This window comes from Andrographis paniculata, unplaced genomic scaffold, assembly GCF_009805555.1.
Source record: "Andrographis paniculata isolate CXL003 unplaced genomic scaffold, ASM980555v1 Contig52END, whole genome shotgun sequence".
Lineage (NCBI taxonomy): Eukaryota > Viridiplantae > Streptophyta > Magnoliopsida > Lamiales > Acanthaceae > Andrographis > Andrographis paniculata.
The window spans coordinates 7,223,842-7,248,400 of NW_026137587.1; the positions used below are offsets into that span (position 1 = coordinate 7,223,842).

General features: G+C 37.4%; 6 protein-coding genes across 14 annotated transcripts; 3 read left to right on the plus strand and 3 right to left on the minus strand.

Moving 5' to 3' along the window:
- Positions 1 to 1,937: 1,937 nt before the first annotated feature.
- LOC127254614 (ethylene-responsive transcription factor 3-like) lies at positions 1,938 to 4,632 on the plus strand. Of its 2 annotated transcripts, none has more exons than XM_051279822.1 (2): positions 1,938 to 3,246; positions 3,946 to 4,632. In XM_051279822.1, exon 1 carries the CDS (start codon positions 2,547 to 2,549, stop codon positions 3,243 to 3,245), a length of 699 nt encoding a protein of 232 aa, XP_051135779.1. In that variant the 5' UTR covers positions 1,938 to 2,546; the 3' UTR covers position 3,246; positions 3,946 to 4,632. The 2 variants fall into 2 exon arrangements, with proteins under 2 accessions (XP_051135779.1, XP_051135780.1); XM_051279823.1 differs by lacking the exon at positions 3,946 to 4,632 and having other exon boundaries at positions 1,940 to 2,280; positions 2,434 to 3,536.
- Positions 4,633 to 6,242: 1,610 nt separating this feature from the next.
- On the plus strand, positions 6,243 to 8,962 carry LOC127254013 (uncharacterized). The gene is made up of 4 exons (XM_051278862.1): positions 6,243 to 6,744; positions 6,835 to 7,284; positions 7,989 to 8,310; positions 8,453 to 8,962. The coding sequence occupies exons 1-4, from the start codon at positions 6,337 to 6,339 to the stop codon at positions 8,587 to 8,589; spliced, it is 1,317 nt and encodes a 438-aa protein (XP_051134819.1). The 5' UTR covers positions 6,243 to 6,336; the 3' UTR covers positions 8,590 to 8,962.
- A 297-nt stretch (positions 8,963 to 9,259) lies between these two features.
- On the minus strand, positions 9,260 to 14,853 carry LOC127254558 (uncharacterized). 5 transcript variants are annotated; one of them, XM_051279718.1, is made up of 8 exons: positions 14,736 to 14,853; positions 13,376 to 13,816; positions 12,268 to 12,370; positions 12,022 to 12,192; positions 10,677 to 11,806; positions 9,994 to 10,107; positions 9,651 to 9,802; positions 9,260 to 9,472 (listed from the first exon to the last, which is right to left on the minus strand). In XM_051279718.1, the coding sequence occupies exons 2-8, from the start codon at positions 13,772 to 13,774 to the stop codon at positions 9,424 to 9,426; spliced, it is 2,118 nt and encodes a 705-aa protein (XP_051135675.1). In that variant the 5' UTR covers positions 13,775 to 13,816; positions 14,736 to 14,853; the 3' UTR covers positions 9,260 to 9,423. The 5 variants fall into 5 exon arrangements, with proteins under 5 accessions (XP_051135675.1, XP_051135676.1, XP_051135679.1 ...); XM_051279719.1 differs by lacking the exon at positions 14,736 to 14,853 and adding an exon at positions 13,985 to 13,996; XM_051279722.1 differs by lacking the exon at positions 14,736 to 14,853 and having other exon boundaries at positions 10,677 to 11,059; positions 11,156 to 11,806; positions 13,376 to 13,976.
- LOC127254559 (putative BPI/LBP family protein At1g04970) lies at positions 14,624 to 17,616 on the minus strand. Its single transcript, XM_051279723.1, has 5 exons — positions 17,107 to 17,616; positions 16,155 to 16,294; positions 15,639 to 15,990; positions 15,320 to 15,568; positions 14,624 to 15,246 (listed from the first exon to the last, which is right to left on the minus strand). Exons 1-5 carry the CDS (start codon positions 17,518 to 17,520, stop codon positions 14,932 to 14,934), a joined length of 1,470 nt encoding a protein of 489 aa, XP_051135680.1. The 5' UTR covers positions 17,521 to 17,616; the 3' UTR covers positions 14,624 to 14,931.
- Positions 17,617 to 17,815: 199 nt separating this feature from the next.
- LOC127254363 (serine/threonine-protein phosphatase PP-X isozyme 2) lies at positions 17,816 to 21,176 on the plus strand. Of its 4 annotated transcripts, none has more exons than XM_051279451.1 (8): positions 17,818 to 18,171; positions 18,935 to 19,087; positions 19,223 to 19,285; positions 19,373 to 19,458; positions 19,715 to 19,790; positions 19,869 to 20,137; positions 20,214 to 20,292; positions 20,619 to 21,176. In XM_051279451.1, exons 1-8 carry the CDS (start codon positions 18,031 to 18,033, stop codon positions 20,673 to 20,675), a joined length of 924 nt encoding a protein of 307 aa, XP_051135408.1. In that variant the 5' UTR covers positions 17,818 to 18,030; the 3' UTR covers positions 20,676 to 21,176. The 4 variants fall into 4 exon arrangements, with proteins under 4 accessions (XP_051135412.1, XP_051135410.1, XP_051135408.1 ...); XM_051279452.1 differs by having other exon boundaries at positions 17,821 to 18,171; positions 20,625 to 21,176; XM_051279453.1 differs by lacking the exons at positions 20,214 to 20,292; positions 20,619 to 21,176 and having other exon boundaries at positions 17,817 to 18,171; positions 19,715 to 19,799; positions 19,869 to 20,017.
- Positions 21,026 to 24,416, minus strand: LOC127254362 (cell division protein FtsZ homolog 1, chloroplastic). The gene is made up of 6 exons (XM_051279450.1): positions 24,056 to 24,416; positions 23,199 to 23,298; positions 22,650 to 22,879; positions 22,098 to 22,265; positions 21,624 to 21,857; positions 21,026 to 21,438 (listed from the first exon to the last, which is right to left on the minus strand). Exons 1-6 carry the CDS (start codon positions 24,299 to 24,301, stop codon positions 21,175 to 21,177), a joined length of 1,242 nt encoding a protein of 413 aa, XP_051135407.1. The 5' UTR covers positions 24,302 to 24,416; the 3' UTR covers positions 21,026 to 21,174.
- Between the last annotated feature and the right edge of the window lie 143 nt (positions 24,417 to 24,559).

A 24,559-nucleotide genomic window follows, 5' to 3' on the forward strand; every position in this document is an offset into this window, starting at 1 on the left:
ACATGGAAAGATGCACGAGAACTAACCCTAAATTATGGCATCAATCGGTCCATTACGTAACTGTGCTTTCCTTTATGTATTCAATTTTTATTTTTTTCTTCACATTATTGCCAATAATTTTTTTTTAATATTTATAATGAATATAAAAAAAAAAAAAAAAAACATTTTTACAGTTTTCGGTAATTTAAATATGAATAAATTCATAAATACAAATGCACGCGGCGGTACTAAAATTCGGTCAATCTCAAATAACACTGGACAATAAACAAACACAAATAAAATAAAATAGAAGCATTAACATTGCAGTGAAAATATAAAAAATAAAAATATATATTGCGGTGTGAAAGGAATCAACTGTGGAATATTCCGAGATGGCAATGGGACCGCAATATGGGACTGGTGTGTTGCTGTAGCCTCCATACCATCCATATTTATTTCCACCACTAAAATCAATATAATAATAATAAATATAATAACCACGACTTATGCACCCCCAACTCCTGATTTATGATTAAAAATATATTTTAATTAAAATATGTTACACCCTAGAGTGAGTTTGTTTGCATATATGGTTATATACATTTTTAAATATATTAACACTATCTAGTAATGATGTAATATTTTTCAAAAAATTACTCCTAATACTCACATTTTTTTTCTATTTGTAAATTTTGCAGAACTCTAAAATCTTATGGAAACTGAGTCACAATTATTAAATAGTACAATATTTTGAATAAAATAATTTAAATATTTTTGGAGTAAAATGAAAATACATAACCATAGAAAAAACACAGAAAATACTCAGATAAACAAAAACACTTCAGCAATATGTTCTTACAAAAACACTTCAGCAATCAACTATTTAAATTTTTTTTAAGAAAAAATAAAACTAATAAGAATTTGATTTTGTGTTTTGGTGGTGGTTTTGGTATGATTGGTTGTTTGTATTCTGTAAAATAGAGCAGTATGTTATTATATTAAATTGTAAAAAATAAATCAAAATAATTTAAAATTAAATTTCAAATGAACAATATTTAAATTCCAAGAAATTGCTACGTAAGCACGTCATTAATATCTGTTATACGTATATATACATATCAAATATTGCCATAACATTTAGGGAACTTGTATATAGGATGTAATTATTTAAAATAATATAAACATAATAAATGCAGTGCATATTGAATACCATAGCCATGAAAACAAAAAGACAAGTTCAAATAAGCATGACTCTATTTTTTCTAAATCAAAATTTAAATATCAAGCAATTGTTTGTTTTTTTTTTTTTTTTTTAAATAGAAACAAATAATATATATATATATATATTAAACAAAACCATGTTTAAACCCAGTTACCTAACAAAGTAAGGGTTGGACATGTGACCGTGAAATTGGGTTCAAACCTTCCAACTCCTCAGGTCATCTGCCACACATGGTGAATATATGATAACCTAATAGTACGAGAGGGAACTCGTAACCGTGAATATATACATTTATTTATTTTTAAAGTTATTTTAGCTGGCTATTAGTTATTTTCAATATATATTTCTACTGTAAAATAAATAAAATTCTAATAAATAATTTATTTCTTATAATATAAATACCATAAGCAAGGAAATACCAGATGGTTTCCTCAAATAATATCACATTATTTGTATATATTATTTGAATTTTTTATTGGTGCTCTATAGATTTTTTAATCGGTGCTATTCAAAAAATCAATACAATGTTGATTTACTTAAAAAATTATTTAAATGAACATAATTTGGCAAGTTATAAATTATCTACCAAAAATGTAAAGAATGAAATGCACCGTAACCATAAAAATAAAATTTGTGTGTGTATGGTTGGCACCACATTTAATCTCCATCACCCCAAACCCAACTTCCCTTTGCTGCCGTTCCACGTAAATTATTAGCCACAGAAAATGACCTTTCCGGACACCCTTCCTCACCCTCTCCTCCCGCCATTAATGACCTCATCCCACACGTAAATGGTAAAGGTTCCCAGGGGCATTCAAGTCATTTTACATTACCGACCCAGACGAAGGCGGGGAGACGGCAAAGGCAGAGTGCAGTGCAGTGCAGTAGTTGGTTGGTTTGTGGGGGCGTGTGACAAGGTAGAGAAATCGATAAAGCGATTCCGACCCTGCCCCTTCTTTCCCCAAAATTTTTACTTTCAAGATTGGGATAATATATGATGCATCAACAACAACTCGGAACTGAAGGAAGTTCTCGAGGAAATTCAATGATAAAAAGGAGTAACTAAATTCGGGCCTCAGGTTTGCTTTTGGCTTTTTACGCGGTGGACGATAAGGGGGATTCGGAGTTTTTTTCCCTTTTTTTTGAAGGATTTGGTTGAATTTGTTCGTCGCCTGGTTTGGCGGTGGCGGTGTTTGATTTGTTTTTTTTTTTTTTTTTTTTTTGTTTTGTAGATATGGTGGTTGTTTTGGGATTTGGTTTTTTGGCCCTCATATGAAGGCGGTGCTTGGTTAGGGTTTGGTGGTCTTATTTCATTTTTTTTTTGGTATTGTTTTGGTTTTGGGAGATGAGGAAGGGAAGAGCGGTTGGGCGGCCGGCGGCGGTTGTGGAGGCGGAGGGACATGGATCTGGAGTATCTAAGGAAATCAGATTCAGAGGGGTGCGGAAGCGGCCGTGGGGGAGGTACGCGGCGGAGATCAGAGATCCATGGAAGAAGACGCGTGTTTGGCTCGGAACCTTCGATTCGGCGGAGGACGCCGCCCGCGCCTACGACGCCGCCGCGCGGACGCTCCGCGGTCCGAAGGCGAAGACGAACTTTCCCTTACCTCCGGCGGGCGGCGTCGGCGGCGGTGGTGTTTTCCCTAATTTCGGTCCGCACGCTTTGAATCAACCTCAAATCAACCCGAACCCTAACGATCCGTCAATCGATTCGAGATATTATACTCAGGATCGGAACATAATCGCGCAGCAGAGGCCGACCTCGAGCGGTATGAGTAGCACGGTGGAGTCGTTCAGCGGACCGCGGCAGCGACCGCCGGCGGCGCCGATTATCCACCCCCAACGGAAGCATCCACGGTCGCCTCCAGTGGCTCCGGATGATTGCCACAGCGACTGCGATTCCTCCTCCTCGGTGATAGACGATACCGATTGTAACATCGCTTCATCCTCCTGTAAAAAGCTTCTCCCCTTCGATCTTAACATGCTCCCACCGGAAGGTCCATTTCCTGACACGGACGACCTCGCCTGCACGGCTCTACGGCTCTGAGGTGGCTTTCTCCTCCGATGAACATCCATTCATCTCGGAAGAAATTCACCCATTTGGTTAATTACTGGATTTTCTCTTTCTTTTTGGTTCAATTTGCGGAAAATGAAAAAGAAAAAAAAATGGAGAGGGGAATGAATGATAATATGCTCATAGGCAGGGGTTGAAGACATTGGGATGTCTTGTGTTCTATGAGTGTGTTGCTAGAATTGAATTTACTATTATCACGATGATATGAACCCTAATGTTATTGATTACAGAGAGGATATTATGATTGGTATTTTATTGTGTTTATCTGATGATGCCTAAATCTTGTGTATAATCTCTGTTCTTGCATCCCATCTTGATTTCTTGGAGCCTGTCTTGCATTTTCATGTCAATGGGGAGTTTTAGTTGCAGAGATATATTTGGTGTTTCTCTTTGTTTGGTTTTATTGTTCTTTTCTTGTGAGTTCATCTACTTGTCTAGATTGATCATTTCCATTGTAGGGCTCTTGATTATTCACTTCATGATTTGGGATCTATGCTTGCCATTTGCCATAGTGAATTTCTTGATCCAATTTGCTGGTGTTGCTTCATTGGTATTCTGTTTGGTTCATTTTCATGGATGATTCTTCTTTCATAAGGATCAATATTGTTGAGCATTTTTAGATATTCCCAGAAGCATATTGTAATTGATTGTTCATGTTCTTTGTGTTTATCAGCTTCACTGTGAATGCTACTGGAATCAATGGAACACAACTGCAGCAAGGTAATGTAATCTTCTCTTCTACCATATGTTTCTAGTTGCATTCATAATTCGAGAATAAAATATGTTTTTTGAGTCATGAAGGCTGTCTGTGTGTGTGTGTATGGATGGACTCTCTCGTTCTTGTTTCTGGCAATTATTTATTTTTTCCTTTTTGACCGGGGCACTGCCACTTTGGGGAGGTCATGGCCCGTCTCCCATGGCTGCCATGCCATGATACGCATGCATGCCTTTTGGATTCTTTGTCCATAGTGTAAAGCCTTCTCTGCTAAATTCTGAAGCTGTCTCTCTCAAATCTGCCTACCCACTTTTCGGCGCTTCCTTCCTATCAATCTTCACGCTGGCTGCAATGCATTTGGAAATTAGGGTTTCCTCTCAATCTGGGCCGAACGGCCCTTTATTATTTTATTTTTTACTAGGTTAGGGTTATTCACTTATTCTGGTGCTCCTTGCTTGTTACAACACTAATTTTCATGGGGGTTGATCAAATTAACACTTTAATCAAATATCCTTTTAACAAAATTGATGGAGATGAATATATTTGATTTATGTTTTGAATGAAAGTTTGATTTATTTTGATAATGTAATAAATGAAAAAAAAAATATAAATATTTGATTTCATCACTTTGGGGAAAAAAAAGAGTTGGATGAATGGTGTCGGATCATTATTCAAAATTTTAAAATATGACCGCAGACTTTTTAAGGGAAATTAGTATGAAATATCAACTATTTTAAATGTTTGGATTAGCTATTTTATATTTTCTTCTAATTTTTAACTATACAATATATATTTTTAAAATATTCTTTATCATTTCAATTTATGCTTATTACTTTTGTATTTTTTATTGTAAGTTTAAATTTTTTTATTAAAATTTGTATCTAATTAATTGTATGAATATAATTTTCGATAATGGAGAGAGTATCACATTCAATTGATCTTTTATTATAATGGAACATTAAATAATTAAAAAAAATTAATTTGGGTTACAGCCTTAATTCATTTCCGTTAGTTTTATAGTAGGATTTAACGTTATATTATTGGAATGACGTTCTTAAGATTAAAGAGGAGAAAAAAAAAATTCTAATCTAAAACCAAATTTAAATATTAATGCCATGTTACAAAACACAGTGGCTCTGTTTACTTGTAAAATTTTACCTCTGATTTTACTATTATAATCATTTTTTTTTCTTAAAAAAAAATAAAATCAAATATTTAATTTTTATTTATTTTATTACACTAAAATTTAAATTTATATTTAAAATATTATATCAATACATATTTATATCACATCAAATAATTATTTCAATTTAAAATTTTATTATTTAAAATCAAATTTTAATATCAAAATCTCACGGTAAACACACTCAATGTCTCAAACCTCTGCAAGTAATGCAGCATATATTTTCGGACACGTATATAGCGGTGGGCGCATACACGTCGCTCTATAAGTGATTAGATCTACTTTATAATTATATATATATATATATATTTATTCCAAATGGTCCAAATTAGCCCCAAAAAAATTTATTCGTGGTCGAGGAAATTCAAGACCAATTTGGCCTTCATGAAGATTTAATTTATATATAGTCCAATCAATTGCTCACATGTATTGCCTTCGCCCCTCTCCCACCAAAGCTAATTGAATTGACCAAGAATTACCAAACCCTATTATATTTATCTGCACGTCATATGTTGCTCGTGAAAACGACGACGTTCGCTGTGTTTGTCATTAAATAGGATGAGTGTATGTATGTGTTAAACAAACTGCTAAAGAATAATAATAATAATAATATTTTGATTTATGTATTTTCATCATCATTGATAAGTTTATACGTAAATTCGTTGTCACCTGATTATCAAATTCATCCGTTTGTTCGATGCCTTTTGAAAATGAAGCTAATAATTGTAAAATTTCCGAAGTAAACTTGTTAATAATTAGGCTAAAAGAAAATATTATTAATAAGGTTACGGGGGATTTGTACATGTGGTCATGTGGGTGCACATGTAGCATAAAAGCAGGTGTCTACAATGTACACGTTGCAAAGCGCAGGGTCCCACCGCCGCAGCGTAGCAGGTTCGCTGCTTACATGTTGCAAGCTGTGTGGCTTACCATTAACTAAATCTCGTACAGCTAATTGTGTATTGTGATATTTTATATTTTCTCTGAATCGATATTAATCATTAAATCGATAATTAGCTAGTTATTTAATTAAATTAAATTATTAATGATTTAATTATATAGTTGCTTTTTCACGCAGTCGGGAAAGCACGAGATTCCCCCGCATTTTCCCCACTATAAAAGCCTTGGACAGTGATTTCAATCACATCTGCAAACAGTGACTGGCGATGGCGGACGAAAGAGAAGCGCTGCTGAATCTCGGCAAGCGCAAAGCGATGGAGCGGTCGGTGTCGCACGCACAGGACGAACTCAAGGCGTTTCGTACGTGGCTGAAAGGACTGTGCGTCGATCAGTCCAATCCGTGGACTACCTGCCTCTCGTGGCTTGTTTTTGTACTGCTCACGATTGTTGTCCCCTCGCTCTCGCATTTCGTGCTCGCCTGCAGCGATTGTGATAGCCTTCACAACAGACCGTACGACGCCGTTGCGCAGCTGTCCCTCAGCAGTGTCGCCACGCTGTCGTTCCTGTGTTTGTCTGGATTTGTTAGCAAGTATGGACTTCGGAGGTTTCTGTTTTTCGATAAGCTCTGTCACGAGAGCGAAACCGTCAGGAATGGCTACACGAAGCAATTCAATGTAATTGCGTTGAATTTTTACTTTATTACCGTTCAAAATGGATAGATTTCAATCAATTTCGATTAATCTAGTTGATTTTGTTACGTTCAGAGATCATTGAAGCTCTTATTCATCTTCGTGCTCCCCTGCTTCGCCGCTGAGAGCGTGTACAAAATCTGGTGGTATATCTCCGGTGGAACGCGAATACCGTTCCTTGGAAATGTGATCGTTAGCAACACTGTGGCGTGCGCTCTGGAGCTGTGCTCTTGGTTTTATCGGACGATGGTGTTTTTCCTGGTATGCATTCTTTTTCGCCTGATCTGTTGCCTGCAGATTCTCCGCCTACAGGATTTTGCGGAGGTGTTCGAGATCGATTCGGACGTTGAGTCGGTTTTGCGAGAACATTTGAGGATTAGAAGGCATCTTCGGATAATCAGCCATAGGTACAGAACGTTCATACTGTGGGCGCTGATATTCATCACCGCCAGTCAGTTTGCTTCTTTGCTCATGACCACGCGAACTAGCGCAGATGTTGATATATACCACACTGGAGAACTGGCGGTACGTACACGCTTTAATTTTTCTTTTAATATTTATTTTTGATAAAATATACAATCATAAACACAAGCAAAATGATTTAGCTTTGACATGCGAAGTCATAGATACTATAACATTAATTATAATAAGTAAGCCTGTTGATATATATATATATATATTGAGTTTATTTTTTTCACTCGTGTATAGATGAATAAATACTGAGGCATGCCAGAGTATAGCTTATAGGATCCCAAAAAATCCACAGTTTTTTTTTATACACATCTACTTATGCATGAGTGCTTTATGTTAAATTCTTAAAAATTTATTACAACTAACCATATATGAACTAAATTAATTAAACGCGTTTGAAAAGTTAAGCATTAATGGTATTATTAATGAACTGTTTAAACATCCTATATGAATGTTGAGATTATTGTTACAAGAATGAATTAGCGTGTATATAATTTTCATGATGTCGCAAAAGCAAAATAGGTAGTGTAAATATTTCAAATATACATAAATATAATTACTGTTATACAGTATCTACTACATCAATAACGAGTAATAGATGCAATGAAAAATACAATAACGAACAAATTTTTGTGATGCTCGTATATATTTATTTTTATACATTTTACATATTAAGACAACGTCACAGTTCAAAATCCTTGACTCAACTGCTCAAGATCAGCATTATCTAAGTAGCTCAATATAAATTTGATGGACAGGTCTGCTCCGTCAGCCTTCTAGCTGGTCTGCTGATTCTACTCCGTAGTGCGACCAAAATCACGCATAAAGCATTGGCCGTGACATGCCTTGCAGCAAAGTGGCACGTCTGTGCCACAATAGACTCATTTGACATACCAGAAACCACAGGGACGCCAGGTGCGGGGCACCAGATGCTCCGGCATGAACCACCACCTTTCAGCGATCATGGATCATCTGATGAGTTGGATGATGTTGGGGATGAAGAAGACGAACTTGACAACACCAAATTTGTGCCATCACATGTCTACAGTACAATCTCATTTCAGAAAAGACAAGCTCTGGGTAAGCTTGCCAGTTTTTATAATTTCTATTCCGTTATCTGTATCTATCTATATATATATATATATATATAGTATTTTGGCTACTTGATTCGCACAATGTTTGATTTGGTTTGGTGTTATATATATATATATATTTGGTGCAGTGACATACTTTGAGAACAACAGAGCAGGTATTACAGTGTATGGGTTCATGCTGGACAGGACTTCTCTGCATACAATATTTGGGATAGAGCTGTCCTTGGTGCTGTGGCTGTTGGGGAAGACGGTTGGCATTTCTTGAATTCAAAGCTGTGTTGTGCTTGAGGAAATTAAGGGTATGTTAATAATTTATTTTGCTTTAATTAGTAAGATATTGTCTTCGCCTCTCTCTCTTTTTTCTTTTTCTTTTTTTACCTACCTATTCCCTTCTAATTAAAAATGAGTGCTCGGTGTCCTCCATTTATTTATTAAGTTTTCCAAGGTTAATTCATTTGGCATTATTTAAAGATGTTTTGCATGTTAGTGAGTTATGGTTTTTTCTATTTCTCCAGTGGAACTATGTTCCTACTTTTTGTGTCATCACTCGTTCTTCCTCCATATATACCTTCGCATCTAATGATTTAACATGTAGTATATATGAACGATGACACTATAACAATTAACACGTGCACATTTATTCCGGATTGTATTTCTGATATGTCGCTTTCCAGTAATGTTAGAACCCGCAGTGCCGATAGCGTAAACCACTGGCCGAACAAATAGCATGCAAATTACTTCTGAATTTCTGATCCGTCACTTTAGGACGTTGTTTTAGTACTAAATCATCTCTATGGACCTAATATAATCATTAGGTATATATATATATATATATATAAATAAATAAATAAATAAATGTAAAAACTGAAAAAATCCACACATATGTAACAGTTACATACTGCTGCTTAAAACCGCAAAATCAAGTAGGCATTCAATACCAAGGTTTATCACTTTGGTGTCTGTAATAGAATATAATAATGTAATAAACGAAACAAAACCGAGTATATATGTAAGAATGAATTAGTCTATCTTCATGGTTTAAATTTAAACACTCAGGATCAATTCATCCCTTACCGTACTAGTAGGTAGTAGGTGTTGGTTAACATGAAATATCTCGGAATAGCCCTTTCGTTTCATCGTAAATCCATCTGCCAAATACAGCATATGAATATGATTGATTTACAATATACAGAAACACCAAACACATTGTAGATCACTGCAATCCACACACACACACACGCGCGCGCACAAATTTGATTAAAATTCATAAAACACCAAAAAACTTCAGCAGAGAGTAACGTAACATAAACTGATAAACATGCATACCTGCACAAGTACATCGGAATTGAAGCAAAACAGCCATTCAGATCCTTTCTCTTCTCAGTTTCTTCATCAAACTCACCTGCTGGAAGGACTTTGCATGGGCTTTCTATTAAACCATCCATCAACAACGTTATACTTTGTGCAGACTCATAGACCTGCACAAACATCGATTAAATCATCTTACACCGTTTCTCCAACTGTCATAATCGATGTAATAAGCAGAACAAGACATTGGAAAACTTGACTAGTGGGGAAAACAGAACCAAAACAAAAAAGAAAAAAGGCAAAAGAAGCAATATCCATCTGCCCAACCAGTCATCAGAGTCAAAAGGTTATGAAGATTCACCTCACTGCTCGACAAGCTACACGGATGACAAACACCCTCCGGCATCTCACCGGGAAAGTAACACCGATTTACCGATACCCACTTCTTTGAGGTACAAGTATCCTCCCACATAGCCTGTAGGAAAAAAATAGTCATATTTATCATATCATATGTATTCAAATTTACTACAAAGCTATATCAAACAGCCATCGCTCCGCTCACCACAATATTCGGCCTGTCATGCAGTAAAAGGAATATGAAAACCAATCATAGACATATGAAATGATCGACTGTGGTCAACATTAGGACAGCATAATATCATGCACTGGCGATGTTCTAAGGATTTGCAAGAGGGATTTACAGATGTATGATTATAGATAGTCCATCACTGTATCTCCAAATTCCACACAGAAGAAACAAGTATATGGTGAATCGGCATTTTCATGAAAGTGCATAGAGCACTGCAAGTTATTTATGAATACAAAGAAAAATAATGTACGCAGATTGTGAATTAAGAATTGTGCAGCAGCTCACTGGTTTTAAAAATAACAAACAAGAGTGGAGCATACCATCGGGTCCATTGGGCAAAAGTACGATCAACAAACAGAGAGCCATATGAAGTAGCTAATGGAAGGATATTAATGGGTCACGGATAACTACAATGAAACTCAAATCAGATTCTTACAATGACAATTGTCACGTACCCGGAGCCTTGAAGGCGTAGGTTTTCCATTGTCAAGATGAATAACAACATGGCTTGTGACTCTGTAAACATGTCCATTGATGCTGCAAGCTGTATAATAGATTTTCTTATCCAAAACTTGAACTGGCTCACCAACCCACTTGATAGAATGCAAACAATCAGAAGATCTATCTTGATCCAAGGATCCAGAATTGGTTAGGTTTTTCTCCTTCAGTACCGTAGATGTATGATTTGAACTCTTGTCTCCAGGAGATTCTTTCGAATCTGCAGGTGAACTGCAATTTTCTAGGAATCTCTTTACCGTATTTGATTCACCATATAATATCAACGACGTGCCATCTTGAGCATTAGGCAAATTTGAAACCATTCCATCATCTGCTTTGTCTGCTGGTGAATTTAATGAAGCAAAACAAGCAGAATTAGAGGTTTCCATTGTCAAATCTGGCCATTTCTTAGAAGACACTTTACCATCAATCTTACCCTCAGTCAAAAAAATGTCTTTGTCGACTGCAGCATTAGTAGGAACATTTTGTCTCCTAGATTTTCCATGTTCTGTGACCCTTGGCTGGCCAACCTTCGCATCTGAAATATTGATGACTTGTTTAGTTGGAGCAGATGGAACAGCACTTGAATTTGAAGATGAGGACGTGTTGGCATTCCTCAAAACAAGGCCGTACTTGATAGGGAAGGGTTTCCCATTGCTCAATGACAAGCATTTTGCACAATGCCACTCTCCTCTTGTAATGACTTTTTGATTGGTTGCTTGGAGGCATTTCAAGTGATACCCTTTCTCGCAAGCATCGCAGATGAGTATGGTATCTATCTCAGTAACAGTAGCTGTGCAAATTTGACAAGTCAAAGCCTTGTTTATATATTCCCGGGAAAGTGGAAACCAAGTGCGGCGCCCAGACGCTAATGGTTGCAATAGTTGCTTAACAATACTGCCAATTTCAGAATGGGTAGTCTCCATAGAAGCCTGGGCATTATTAGCAACTTCTGAAGGTTGTATAGTTCCTGTTTGTGCAATAATTGCGCCAAACTTCTCTTGAGTGGTCAATCCATGTGTTGCAGTACTACCCCAAACTTGATGGGACATAATTTCGACCACCTTAATATCTGATTGAGCCGTACCTGAGGAAACCAGTTGGGGTTACATTGAGTTTATTGGATCAATAAAAAATGAAGAAGTGATTAAATTTTTTTTTAATAATGTAAACATATAATAAGGTTCACAACAAGATGAACTTGATTCTGAAGTTAAAAACGTTACAAATTCCTTCATTGTCAAGCACAACAAATATTTGAGACAACAAATTCACGAACTATTAATCTAAAACAAAAGTCACCTTGAGCTTGTGAAACATGTGTTGAACCTTTTGATTGTCCATCTGATCTCAGATTCGGTTTTTCACTTTGGCTCAGAGCTACAGAAACAGAGTTGTTTGATTGAAAAGCACAGGAAGCAACTGGTTTGATCTCACTAGAAGGAAGCTGATATTTTAAAGCTGCTGAACTTCCTGTCGTAACAACACCTAAAGGTATAGCAGATTGGAAGGTTGCAGAATATAATACAGGCATAGGACTTGACATACCTATTTTAGATGCTTGAAAATGAAGTGACGCACCAGAACTCCCTCGGCAACATTGAGACAAAGGTAGAGTTAATGGTAACACCAAATCAGCTGCTTGTTCCATCTAAAAAAAATGACCAGAAAAATGTTACATCTTTTGAGAAGCAACTCACATTATAGTCACAAGCACAGAACAAAATGAATCCAGGCAAGAAAATGCAATCAAACATCTGACCCCGTAAAATAATAAGTAATATCGCAACAAGAAGGCTATAAAGGGTGAAAATCTATATACCTTGCAGATTAAATTTGCACTAAATGTCTTTAGTTTACAAATCTATTGGGTGTATCCCATGGTTTTTTGAAAGAATTAACAACATAGCATCTTATACATCTTTCTGTTTGTTGTAGATAACAATACAACTAACATCAAACTAAAAATAAAATAAAATAAAATGTATATAAACACCAAAATTTCTACTGTATATAAGACAAAAGTAAATCACCCAATATTAAAATGAAATGTCCCAAAGGAACTGTCTCAGAAGACAATGACCGGTTCTTAAAAATAAAAAATCCCCCTTTCTTTTCTTATAATTCACCAAGAGGTAAGTGTGAGTGCGAATCATAGTTGTTATCATGGCAAGAATAATTGGTGTGTGTGCTCGTGTTTTTGCACAATGCAACCTACATATTACAATTAAAAAAAAAGTCCTGTAAAAAGTATAACATCACAAACATATTTTTCATTTACAATATTACATCAAACAACTATCATTCAAAACATGGAATCCAAACAACTATTTTCCATTTAAATCATCATATACAAAACAAAATCTCCATTCTAAACACACCTTGCAACAACTATTTTACATCTAAAACCTATTTATAGTTAAACACATTTGAAATCCAAAATATTGAAGACACTAGACTATCTATAGAGACAATCCGTTACCATTACACTATGAACTCCACATCCTATTAAAAGAGCATTATCAGGAACACACATTGGCAATAAAATTATAACCAATACGTTCAATCAAAGTGCACTTTCATCACAGAAAATGAAAGATCAACAACAGAGCCAACAAAACCGGAAAACAGTGATAAAAGCGCCAAAGGAACACACCTTTTTTTTCGAGTCCAATAACTTCTGAGCAATGGACATTGCAGAAGGTTGAAACCCTATCCTTTGTGCCTTGACTCGATTAAGCCCCAAATTCTCAACAACTCCACCAAAAGCATCCTTTCGAAACACCTCCTCAGGCTTAAAACTCTCGCAAACCTTAACCAAGCCATTCCGCGCCTCCTTCATCATCTCCTTCTCCGCCTCGGTAGGCGTCTTCCCTCCCCTCATCTTCCCCATCGCCGCCATCACCAGCACGATCCCCGCAACATTTTTCAAATCGGTAACCACACTCCCTCCCTTAAATCTCTTCGGCTGCGCACTCGCATCCTTGGAGTCGTACTGCCGCCGCTTCTCGCCAACTCCCCCCTCGGTTAACCCCATCCCCGCCGCAGCCTCCATCCAAAGATCCGCCGTATTATCCAAAAACGGAACCGCAAACACCTGCGCAGAAGCGAGAGATCTGAAGCCATTAAGAGGAAATCGCGGGAAGGGAGAAAGGACGAGGGAAAAACGAAAGCGAGGGAATGAATCGAAAATCAAAATCAAAACTAAAATAAATCAAAATTAAAATCAAATTAGAAAGAAAATAACACTAATAAATTTAAATACTTCTCCGAGAGAGGCAATACGCAGAATATATATTATGCATATATTCATAATTCACCTAAATCACAGAAGCTCCTCAACACATGTTACATTCGTGATTTTACTCTTTTGCCCTCGCTCGGGTAAATCGCGGCCTGGGGGTGATTCTAAAATGGACACATGACCATCAAGGCCTACATTTTGAGAACTTAATTAATGTTTTTGATCTTGTCTATCTAATCCAAATCAAAACTCCATTCACATTAATTTTTTTTTTTAAATTATAAAATAATAAATATTTGATCAACAATAGCATAATTATGCCAACACCACCTTGGCCCATTATCTTCCTTTTCATAGGAGCCAAATATGTTACTGCCTCGAATCCAAAAAAATTATTTGAAAATTTATATAATAAATTAAAAAATAATAATATTTTATTAATAAGTATAAAATATAAAAGGAAGACATTGTTAGTATGAAACATCAAATCAAATAGTGTGTTTGTTTAAACAACAAAATAACAATATTATTTAAACAAAATTCAAATAAAAAATTCAATTTCAAATCCAAATAGAACCACCAAAATTTTTTATATAAAATATAGCCTTCATTATTTACTTAATTCTTTATCAATTGTAAAAGTGTCATGAAAACAGCATATTTAAACAAGCAAACCACCATAACATTTAACGTGGAACTCTTCAATCTAAAATGTGTTCAATTTCACGCTATAACAAAAATAATTTTAACTCTAAAACACAATCAAACTTACCCATTTGCTGCACGCCTATGTCCGCGATTCAAATCCGAATCCACGACAAAATAGTAGAGCATGAACAGTCAGTACACTGTGCCCAAAATTCCACACTCCAACTTCGAAACAATCAATCGGGTATCCATCCGGTGTGATCGAGGAATTCATAGATGACAATGGGACAATGTTTAATGTCGAAAAGCTCTTCTGTCGATTAAATAATACTGACCAGTTGTTTTACGCGCGCCACGTCGCTGCATATCACTATCCAAGAATCCATAATGTGGATATGAGCACGTTGAAGCCCGTAGCCATGGAAAGCCGGTATGTGGTATCCGCCGCTAAATTTTACATTGATGTACGGCACGACAACGGTCCTCACCATGGTTGAAATTATGCCTTGGAGTAAATCAATGTGTAAATTCCCAATGTCGCTCCACCTTAAATGCATGGTGAAGTTATTCAGTTTCACAGTCCCTGTCACAGCATCGTTCCCTGAAAATTCAGCAGTTAAGGAAGAACTAATCACCTGCAGGAAACCCGATTCGTTATTTGGGAGACTAAAAAAAGGATTAAATCAGAATAGATTTCGGTGATCTTACTGTGGAAATGCATGCGATGGGGATTGCTCCCAGCTCGTCCAAAACGCCAATCACCACATCGAAAGGAGTTGTTGCCACGACCTGCTGTTTTTCGAGTTTGATTGTTGGTGGCGAGGACGCTGAGATGTTCAGATTCATGGCACGGTTAGGGTACATCTTGTAAAGCTGTGGGATAATGAATCGCCATTCACTCGTGTTCAAGAGAGACTCATTGGGTGCTTCCTCGACAATCCAATGCATCTTGTTCGCCTTAATACAAAGACAAGTTACTACTTTGCTGCAGAGTCGCCTATGTTTTGCAAAGAGATTGGGAATGCACCTTGTAGTAAACCGATGATGCTGATTGAAGAACTTTTTCATGGATTGAAACTTTGGCCATCTCATCCGATTCCTCGCATGACAATGAAGGTTCTAGAGATCTATGGGAGTGGCTAGAAAGTGTGATCTCATGCTTGGTGAAGAACAGCCCATTGATTTCAACATTAACCGATGATTCGCTCAGCTTTGGGTCATCGACAAGTGTAACATTCAGATAGGCAATGTCAGTCGCCGGTACTTCTTTAGGAAGAGACTGCAACAAGGAATCCAGTTTGACAATTCTACTGTTTATTTTCTTAGATACGCCGTCTTCAACAGCAGAACTGATTTTACTTTGGAAGGCGTCGACCAATCTGCAGACACACAAATAAATGGATTGGACTTAATCGAAAGACACAATGCCAATGCACGCATAGAGAATAATCTTGAAAGCCAATGCACCGATCCAATGTATCACATGTAAAATTTTAAAAGACACCAACAAATAGTTTCACGGTTTGGGAAGCAGAAAAGATACCCTTGATAAAGCCAAGATGCTCCTCCAACCAACGTTATGGAAATATCATTCACATAGCATCCACAATCCACGAGAGCAACAGCCAGAGATCCTTCTACAGTCTTTAGAGTGAGGTTAAGAACAACTTCCATATCTTCAACCTTAGAAAAAGCACAGTTCATCGATTCAGTGCATGAATCCACAAGGTAAAGACCAAACCATGTTCACCTTTCTGAAATACAAGTTCTTGGACAGCTGCGTTTATGCATAGAAAACAGTCGACATGGGGAGGAATACGTGTTTGATGCATAAGCGCATTAAGAGATGGACATCAAGATAATATCTACATATATTATAGATTTGCCCAAACATTCTATTACTCATCGATTTACAAGTGGTCATACAATTCCCATATGAGAATGCTACCACAGGGACGCACAAACTTCTCTCAACATGAGGCTACTTGTTGAAACTGAGACAAGTGAATCCAAACTTTCTATGAACTCTTAAGTTCCCTAACAAGTGTAATCACGCCCAAAACATTTTTGCAACAAATTGGTCACCATCCACCATTTCCTCACTTCATTTTGAATACAAGAAATGGCAGACCAAAAAAACTAGCAAAGCAACAGATAATCCGAGGCACACTATGGAGCACTGTTTGCAACAGCTTTAGATAATCTCACTAACATACTTCTCGTAAAAAAGCAGAAGCTGTAGTATTTGCAAACTTCGATTTCTATCAACAGAGCTGCGCTAGGGCTCCCATATTCATTTAAATTTCTGGCTTTAGTCGGAGCAAGGGAAGAGTAGAAAGAAAACAGTAAAAGTGATTTTAGCCTCAGGGAGAAATGTAGTATTTATTCGTAAAACAAGCTTGCACACAGCACAGACTAGATTGCTGATCCCCAAAAAAGTTGAATGCTACAAAATGTCCAACGAATTAAACAGCTTCTGATTCAAAATACAGTACCTGGACAGAGGCGCTTCCTTCGTCGGAAATCGAGACTGGAATTAGCCGCGCAGTGTACCAATACTTCCAATTCATGCTCAAATTCGCAGTGGCGCCCGAAACCTTGACAACTACTCCAGAACTCCCAGTTTCCACAGTAGACGAACCCAAGTGAATACTGTCAACCGTAATATTGGACAGAACCATATGAACCTTACCTATGAGCGGGATTTTCACAGCCTTCTCGATATCGGAAATCCCTAGCGGGACAAGTGAGGCCTCCACCTTCTCTATAAGCAAATCCTTGACAAAATCAATTCCCTTGGTTGATATTTCCCCCACGATGTAGCCTCCTCCTTGAGACCGAACACAGAGATAGAAAAAAGCGGAAAAATATAGTACAAGGAAAGGGAAAGGCAAATTTGAGCTTGCCATGGACGAATCGGGAGAGAATCCAGTTAGGAATTAGGGTTTTGTGATTTGCATTGTATATATATGATTCCAGCCATTGTTGATTTGCGATTTGAGTATTGGTTGTCTGACTGAACAACACGTTAAGCTATTCATTTATTTTTATTAAGCTATAAATTAAATAGTTAGTTAAAATTAAAGTAGAGAAAGGCAGAAAGGGACTGAAGTTGATTGTTTTATAGAATTGAAGGTCCAAACTTTAATAAGGCAAAAAGTATGTGGGGAAGTCGAGAATTCTGAAAATTGAAGGGCCATTTTCGAAACCCTCTACGCAGCTAAGAAAGGGAAAGACAAACACCCAGACTCTCAGTATGCCTGCGCTACGCTGCGCGGCGGCCGCCAATTGATCGGGTGACTGTCGAACGGCGAATGTACTCCAGCCGGAAAGTTAGAATCTCGCCGCGTTTTAAGATTTGGAGTCGCGGGATCTTCGTTTGATTCGGTTTGCGTGGGCTGGAGTTGGAATCTGGGGAGATGTCTGACCTAGACCAGCAGATTGAGCAGCTGAAGAGGTGCGAACCGCTCAAGGAATCGGAAGTCAAGTCCCTCTGTCTTAAGGCGATTGAGATCCTCGTCGAGGAGGGGAACGTTCAGCGCGTTGATGCCCCAGTCACTGTAAGAACCGGATAAACGGATGGAAACGGACTTGAATTTAGCTTACCTGCAAGTTACATTTTTGTCTGGCATTTGGCTGATTTGTTTGAATTGTTGGTTGTTTGTGGATCTGTGTCGGATTGTGGCTCAATTTCGTAACTTTTGGAGTGGTAATCAAGTTCGAGATTCAGGATACTTTCTTCCCTAAAAACCAGACTTTTGGAATTTAATGTTGTAGATATATGTGCTGATGTGTTTGACCTCTCATACACTGACTGAATTGTAATGCGAGTAAGGAGATGCATCAAATTTAGAACATGATGAGTTGCATAACTGAAACTGGTGTAATTTTTAGGGTTTCAAAGTAGGTTTTTTTTTGGATACTTTTAGCCCTGTAATTTAATATGATTTGTTAAAGGTTGGTCGTTAGCAATGAATTCTTAGGGATTCAGACAGTAAAAGTGTGTACATTGTACAAGCTTACACTAATTTGTAAATGTAGCTTGTCGTCCATCTTCGCCAATGTAAATGGATTTCAGCTGATGCACGAACCCTAAACCCTTGATTTTGAAGCTATCATCATGGCTAAAACATGCCACATTATGAACTAGTTGCCATACATTTCCTTCAAAGCCTATAGATAGTTTTATAGGAAATAAAATAAGTTGTAGGGGTGAAAGCTGACGCAGGCTTCTATTCTTCTGTGTTGTTAATGAACTTTTGCCATAATTGTTCTCAAGCCAAATGATAGTACTAACAACTTTCCCCTGTTTTGTTGATGTAGATTTGTGGTGATATTCATGGGCAGTTTTATGACATGAAAGAGCTATTTAGAGTAGGAGGCGATTGTCCGAAGACAAATTACTTATTTCTTGGTGATTTTGTTGATAGAGGATATTACTCTGTCGAGACATTTCTGCTTCTGCTTGCGCTGAAGGTAATCACTTATTGACTTTTTGCTTGGAAACAGCTTTTATGGTGATGCACTGACACCAAATCTGATGACCTGTAATGGCCTAAAGTTATGGAGTTGACGTGTGTCCTGCTCAACTAATAATTAGTGCGTTGACAGGTAAGGTATCCCGACAGGATAACTCTTATTCGAGGAAACCATGAAAGCCGACAAATATCACAGGTTAGTTGTCACACTTTTGGGAGTTTTCAGGTGCTTTATCTTTGGCATGCAGTGCTTATTATATACATATATATATATTCTTCGCAGGTTTATGGCTTCTATGACGAGTGCATACGGAAGTACGGTAACAGCAATGTTTGGAGATATTGCACTGAAGTCTTTGATTACCTAAGGTATGATCTTCTAGATTCTTGATAAGGTCCATGCGGATGTAAAATATTTGAGTTTCATTCATTCATTCAACTATACAGGTTATAAATTAGAAAATTTTGACAAAAAATAGTATACTTGTCCGCTGCTTCATAGAAATGCCAATGTTTAAAATATTTTCTTTGACCTCCATTTTAATGCCGCCTATATTACCAAAATGCTCATTTCCTGCATTGATGGTGTGCTTTTCTCGGGGCCCCACACTGATTGCTGTTTCAGCCTGGCAGCACTCATTGAGAACAAGATATTCAGTGTCCATGGAGGTTTGTCTCCTGCAATTTCGACATTAGACCAGGTCTAAGAAGTAAGAATTATACTTAATCGATAGGTCTGCTGATTATTATTCATATAATAATAACTCCCAATGTTTCAGATTCGGATTATCGACCGGAAGCAAGAAGTTCCTCATGATGGTGCCATGTGTGATCTCCTTTGGTCGGATCCAGAAGACACTGTTGATGGTTGGGGTCTGAGTCCTCGCGGTGCTGGATTTTTATTTGGTGGCAGCGCTGTCTCTTCATTTAATCATTCAAACAATATCGACTACATTTGCCGCGCCCATCAGCTGGTAATGGAAGGTTATAAATGGATGTTCAATGAACAGATAGTTACAGTCTGGTCCGCCCCAAATTACTGCTACAGGTAGCAAAACACCTCCCGTCTTACTTCTTTTGTCCAATCTTCGTGGATTTTATTATCAACTCTACTTGCCCTGCAGATGTGGAAATGTAGCTGCCATTCTTGAGCTAAATGAAAACCTTGAAAAGGAGTTTCGTGTGTTTGAAGCAGCTCCACAGGTACAACCTCTACGATTAAATTCTGCATGGTTTATTCTTCAGCTCTTTAATGCACTCGAGCACACAATTTCTTGATTTCTTTCAAAAGCGCGACTGAGTCTAGGAGTGCTCACAAATTCTAATAATTTCTTAGAACATGCTGGAAGAATTTTGATTAACGCTTATAAACATGTCTTCTTATTCTATTTTAGATAAATTAGACCATAGTTTTTGAAAACGACCCGCACCCTTTGTTCTAATGGAAGCTTTAACCATCAAATATTCTTGAATGCTTATATATACACAAATATATTTAGTGTGATTATAAGTTGTTTGTGGTGGTTGAGATTCAGGACTCAAGAGCAGCACCGGCCAAGAAGCCACCTCCCGATTACTTTTTATAGGGAATGAAATCAACATGGTGAACAGAAAGAGTTGTCCTAGAAGATTGTGGATCGAGCTCGATCTTAGTTGTGGTAAGAATGGTTTTGCACCTATGAGTTTAAGTCCAATATCTTCGGCGGTTGGCCCTGAATGTATACAACTTTTTTCCGCGTTGTGTGTTGTGTCAAAACGCTAGTGAACACTTTTTATGCGTTTGTCAAGAATGGGATGCAGAATTACTGAATTTGTTGTGAGAATTTATAAATTTTCCATAATCTTATTGATTTTGTTACAATCAAATTTCTGGTAAGTGTTTATATTAAGTTGATTTAATCATGTGCATCTAAAAAGAAATTTCTGATTCAAGATATGAACAATTTCCAACTCATTTCCATCAGCAAGAAGTAAAAACAGAAGAAATTGTGCAGTCCAATCAAGAACCATACAGCATAGCAACCAACTAACCTAATTGAGTGACAGTAAAGATAAAGAAACGACCAAATTTAATAAGAAACAAGGCTAGAAAAAGAGCCTCCTGGAAGTATTGGCAGTAGAGGGAGGAGAAGAATTCAGGGCGACCGGTGATTTTATGTTCTCCAGGCTCCCAGTGGCAGCGCCTTTGTTCGATAGCTTAGCTCCCCTTGGATCAGTCAGGAGTGTCTTCTGAAACGACTGAGCGAAACCGGTGGCAATAATAGTCACATGGATTTCCCCATTGTATCGTTCATCCACGACTGCGCCAAATATAATGTTTGCTGAAGGATCTGCCAAACTCGTGACGACCTGGAAAGCAAAGAAATTGGTAACCACAACAGGTAAATTTTGGCGACTGATCATGAATGACACATACATAATTGGGATAGCTTAGGAATTTATTGTTTCACTAGAAGGGTTCAATCTTCATTGTCACATATGTAGGTGAGTTGTAACAGAAATTCAAAAAAAGAGTAGATATAAATATGAACTACCTGTGACACCCTATTCACTTCTTGCAGTGTTATATCCTTGCCGCCGGTTATATTGTATACGACTCCAGTGGCGGATTGAATAGAAGAGCCAATTAATGGAGCCAAAGTTGCTTGTTCAGCTGCTTCTTCAGCACGGTTCTTGCTTGAGGAAACACCAATCCCGAGCATAGCAGTGCCGGAGTCCTTCATGACTGCCTTGACATCTGCAAAGTCCACATTTACCAAACCGGGTATCTGCAAAATACAACATTGAACCTCGGTTGTAACCTTAGTATTAAGAATGTCATATTCGCCATAGGCAATTCAGTAGTCTACCAAGAAATATTGAAACAGAGAAATCATACTATCTACAATGACAATAGTTGAAGGTACATTTTAGTACATGAACCTGTCTAGAATAGTTAAGTTTTGAGAACTTGTTTATAAAGCATCAAAATTTTAATCAATGCACTACAGATTCATACCATCACTTACTGTGATTATATCGGATATTCCCTGAACACCTTGCCGGAGCACATCGTCCGCTAGAAGGAAAGCATCTTGAAGAGGAGTCTGTTCATCAGCGATATCTAGGAGACGATCATTTGGAATCACTATAAGTGTATCAACATTTTTCTGGAGCTTTTCAATTGCTTCTAGAGCCTGAAACAAAATTGTATGTGCAAACATTGAGTCTGTAGGAACACACCCTGAAAGCAATTTGGCACAATCAATAGAATTCGGCTAGCACAATTCTTTCAACCCACCATACATTGGTACAATTTAATTTGATATTTCAAAAGGGTAGAAAGATAACCGAAACATGAAAAGCTAGCAAGTTCATGGTCATAGTAAAGTCGCACATCTTAGCAGGAGATTGCCATAGAATACCAGATATAGTGACTTCTTTATGCCCTTTTCTTTCAAAAAATTCACATCTTAATTGTATAACAGTAAAATAAGCAACCCAAGACCTAAAGAAGGTAAATTGCATAAATCATTAAAATCGATTGATAAGCCATGTCAAATGAAACGAAAAGGGATTGCCTGCATTGATCTTTTACGTCCTTCAAAACTGAATGGGTAGGTAACAACACCCACAGTCAAGTACCCGGCTTCCTTTGATACTTGTGCAACAACTGGGGCGGCACCAGAGCCAGTGCCACCACCCATTCCTGCCGTTATGAACACCATATCTGATCCCTTGAGAGCATTTGCAATAGCTTCCTTTGATTCCTCTGCAGCCTGCTCACCCAAAAGTGGGTTGCCACCAGTGCCTGCAATACAGATTGTTTTTCATTATTATCCACCACAACATCATATTAAGAAACCATAATGCTATCTCTAGAAATCAGGTTAAGAAATCAAATCAAGAGACGACTAGAAATCATATTAAGAAATCATTATTCTCCAGTGCCTGCAATACATAGACTGTTTTTCATCATTCTCCACCACATCAACCATGACAAGTTAGAGAGTCAGATAGAAATCATATTAAGAAACCATAATGCAATCTCTACTGCAGTTGGAACACAGGAAAATAAAGATTGCACAAGGTCTGGAGCTTAATATTAAAGAAAAAAGAGAGATGTTAACCAAGTCCACGAGTCAAAAGCTCTCCAATCTGAATAGGATTCTCAGCGGAAGATTGCACTAGGGCCTGAGCATCTGTGTTTATGGCATAGAAGTCCACTCCCTATTCAAAATAATGTGTCCAATAATTTAGACAGTCAACGACAGATATATCTAAACAAGAATACAATCAAGTCATAAATATGTAAGGAATGTTTCTGCTGATTTCTCAATAAAGGGCGTGGAAATAATCATAGGATCAAATTAGCATATCCATAGTGAAAGAATTTATAGAGTCATAGACACATTTTATCATTTCATCAAAAGAGTATGACCCACACTTTATCTGACAAGAATTGGCATTCCCCAGTATCAAAACCAATTTAAGCTTCTTTTCAACCATAATTACTCCTGAACAATCAGAATCCTTAAAATATACATCAAGGCATGTGGATTTGACATACACTTCTTTACCCCCTTCATATTTTAGCAAGAAACATCACAACTCGTTTATAATCACATACCAATTAGATGGCACACAAAATTTAGTTACGAACCTCATGGTTAAAAATTTATATATATGTTGGAAATCAAATAATTGTGACATTCCAATTTCCATAGCATGTCTCACATGCTATCTTTCACTAGCTTGTACTTTTAACCTTGAAGGATACAGCTACTCAGCAGGTTTTTCTTTCTTTACTTCTTGTGGACAAATTGAATGCTTAACGCAGTTCACAAATTAACGAGTGCAAGACGCAATTCCAAAAACGGTTCGTGATAGTAACAAACTCTAAACCTAACAGAATAAATCAAAACACATCTACGATAAGTACTCTATTCTCAAACAATTTCCTACATAGGGGAAAATTGGAGAATACCTGTAAGCCGCTGCCAATCATGCGATTAACGGCATTATTCCCACCTCCTCCGACACCAACAACCTTAATCCTAGCGGATTCAGAAGGAATAAAGGAGCAGCAAACCGCCCCATTCCTCTGCTTCCTGGAATTAAAGCGGGAGCGAGAGAGAAAGAAGCTTTTGCAGGGCAATGGGGAAACACCGACGGAAATGGAGGACGCAGAGGTCAATTCGGAGGCCGGCGCTGAGAATCGGAGCGTTGCCATGAAGGAGAAGCAAGCTCACCTTCTTTGGAAAGTCGTAAATGGTAAATGGGTGGGGGCTATCAGTATCACTCAGCTGTGCTGTGAGTGAGAGAGAGAGACAGAAGAGGTGTTTTTAGGGTTTTAGATTTTTGTAGTTAAAAGTTGTTTTTGTTTCTTCCGCCTTGCAATTTTGAAAATAATAATAATAATAATTGTCACTTTATCTCACTTTTGGAATTATAGTTATAATTATGAGATTTGATTGTAAGTTAAATTATA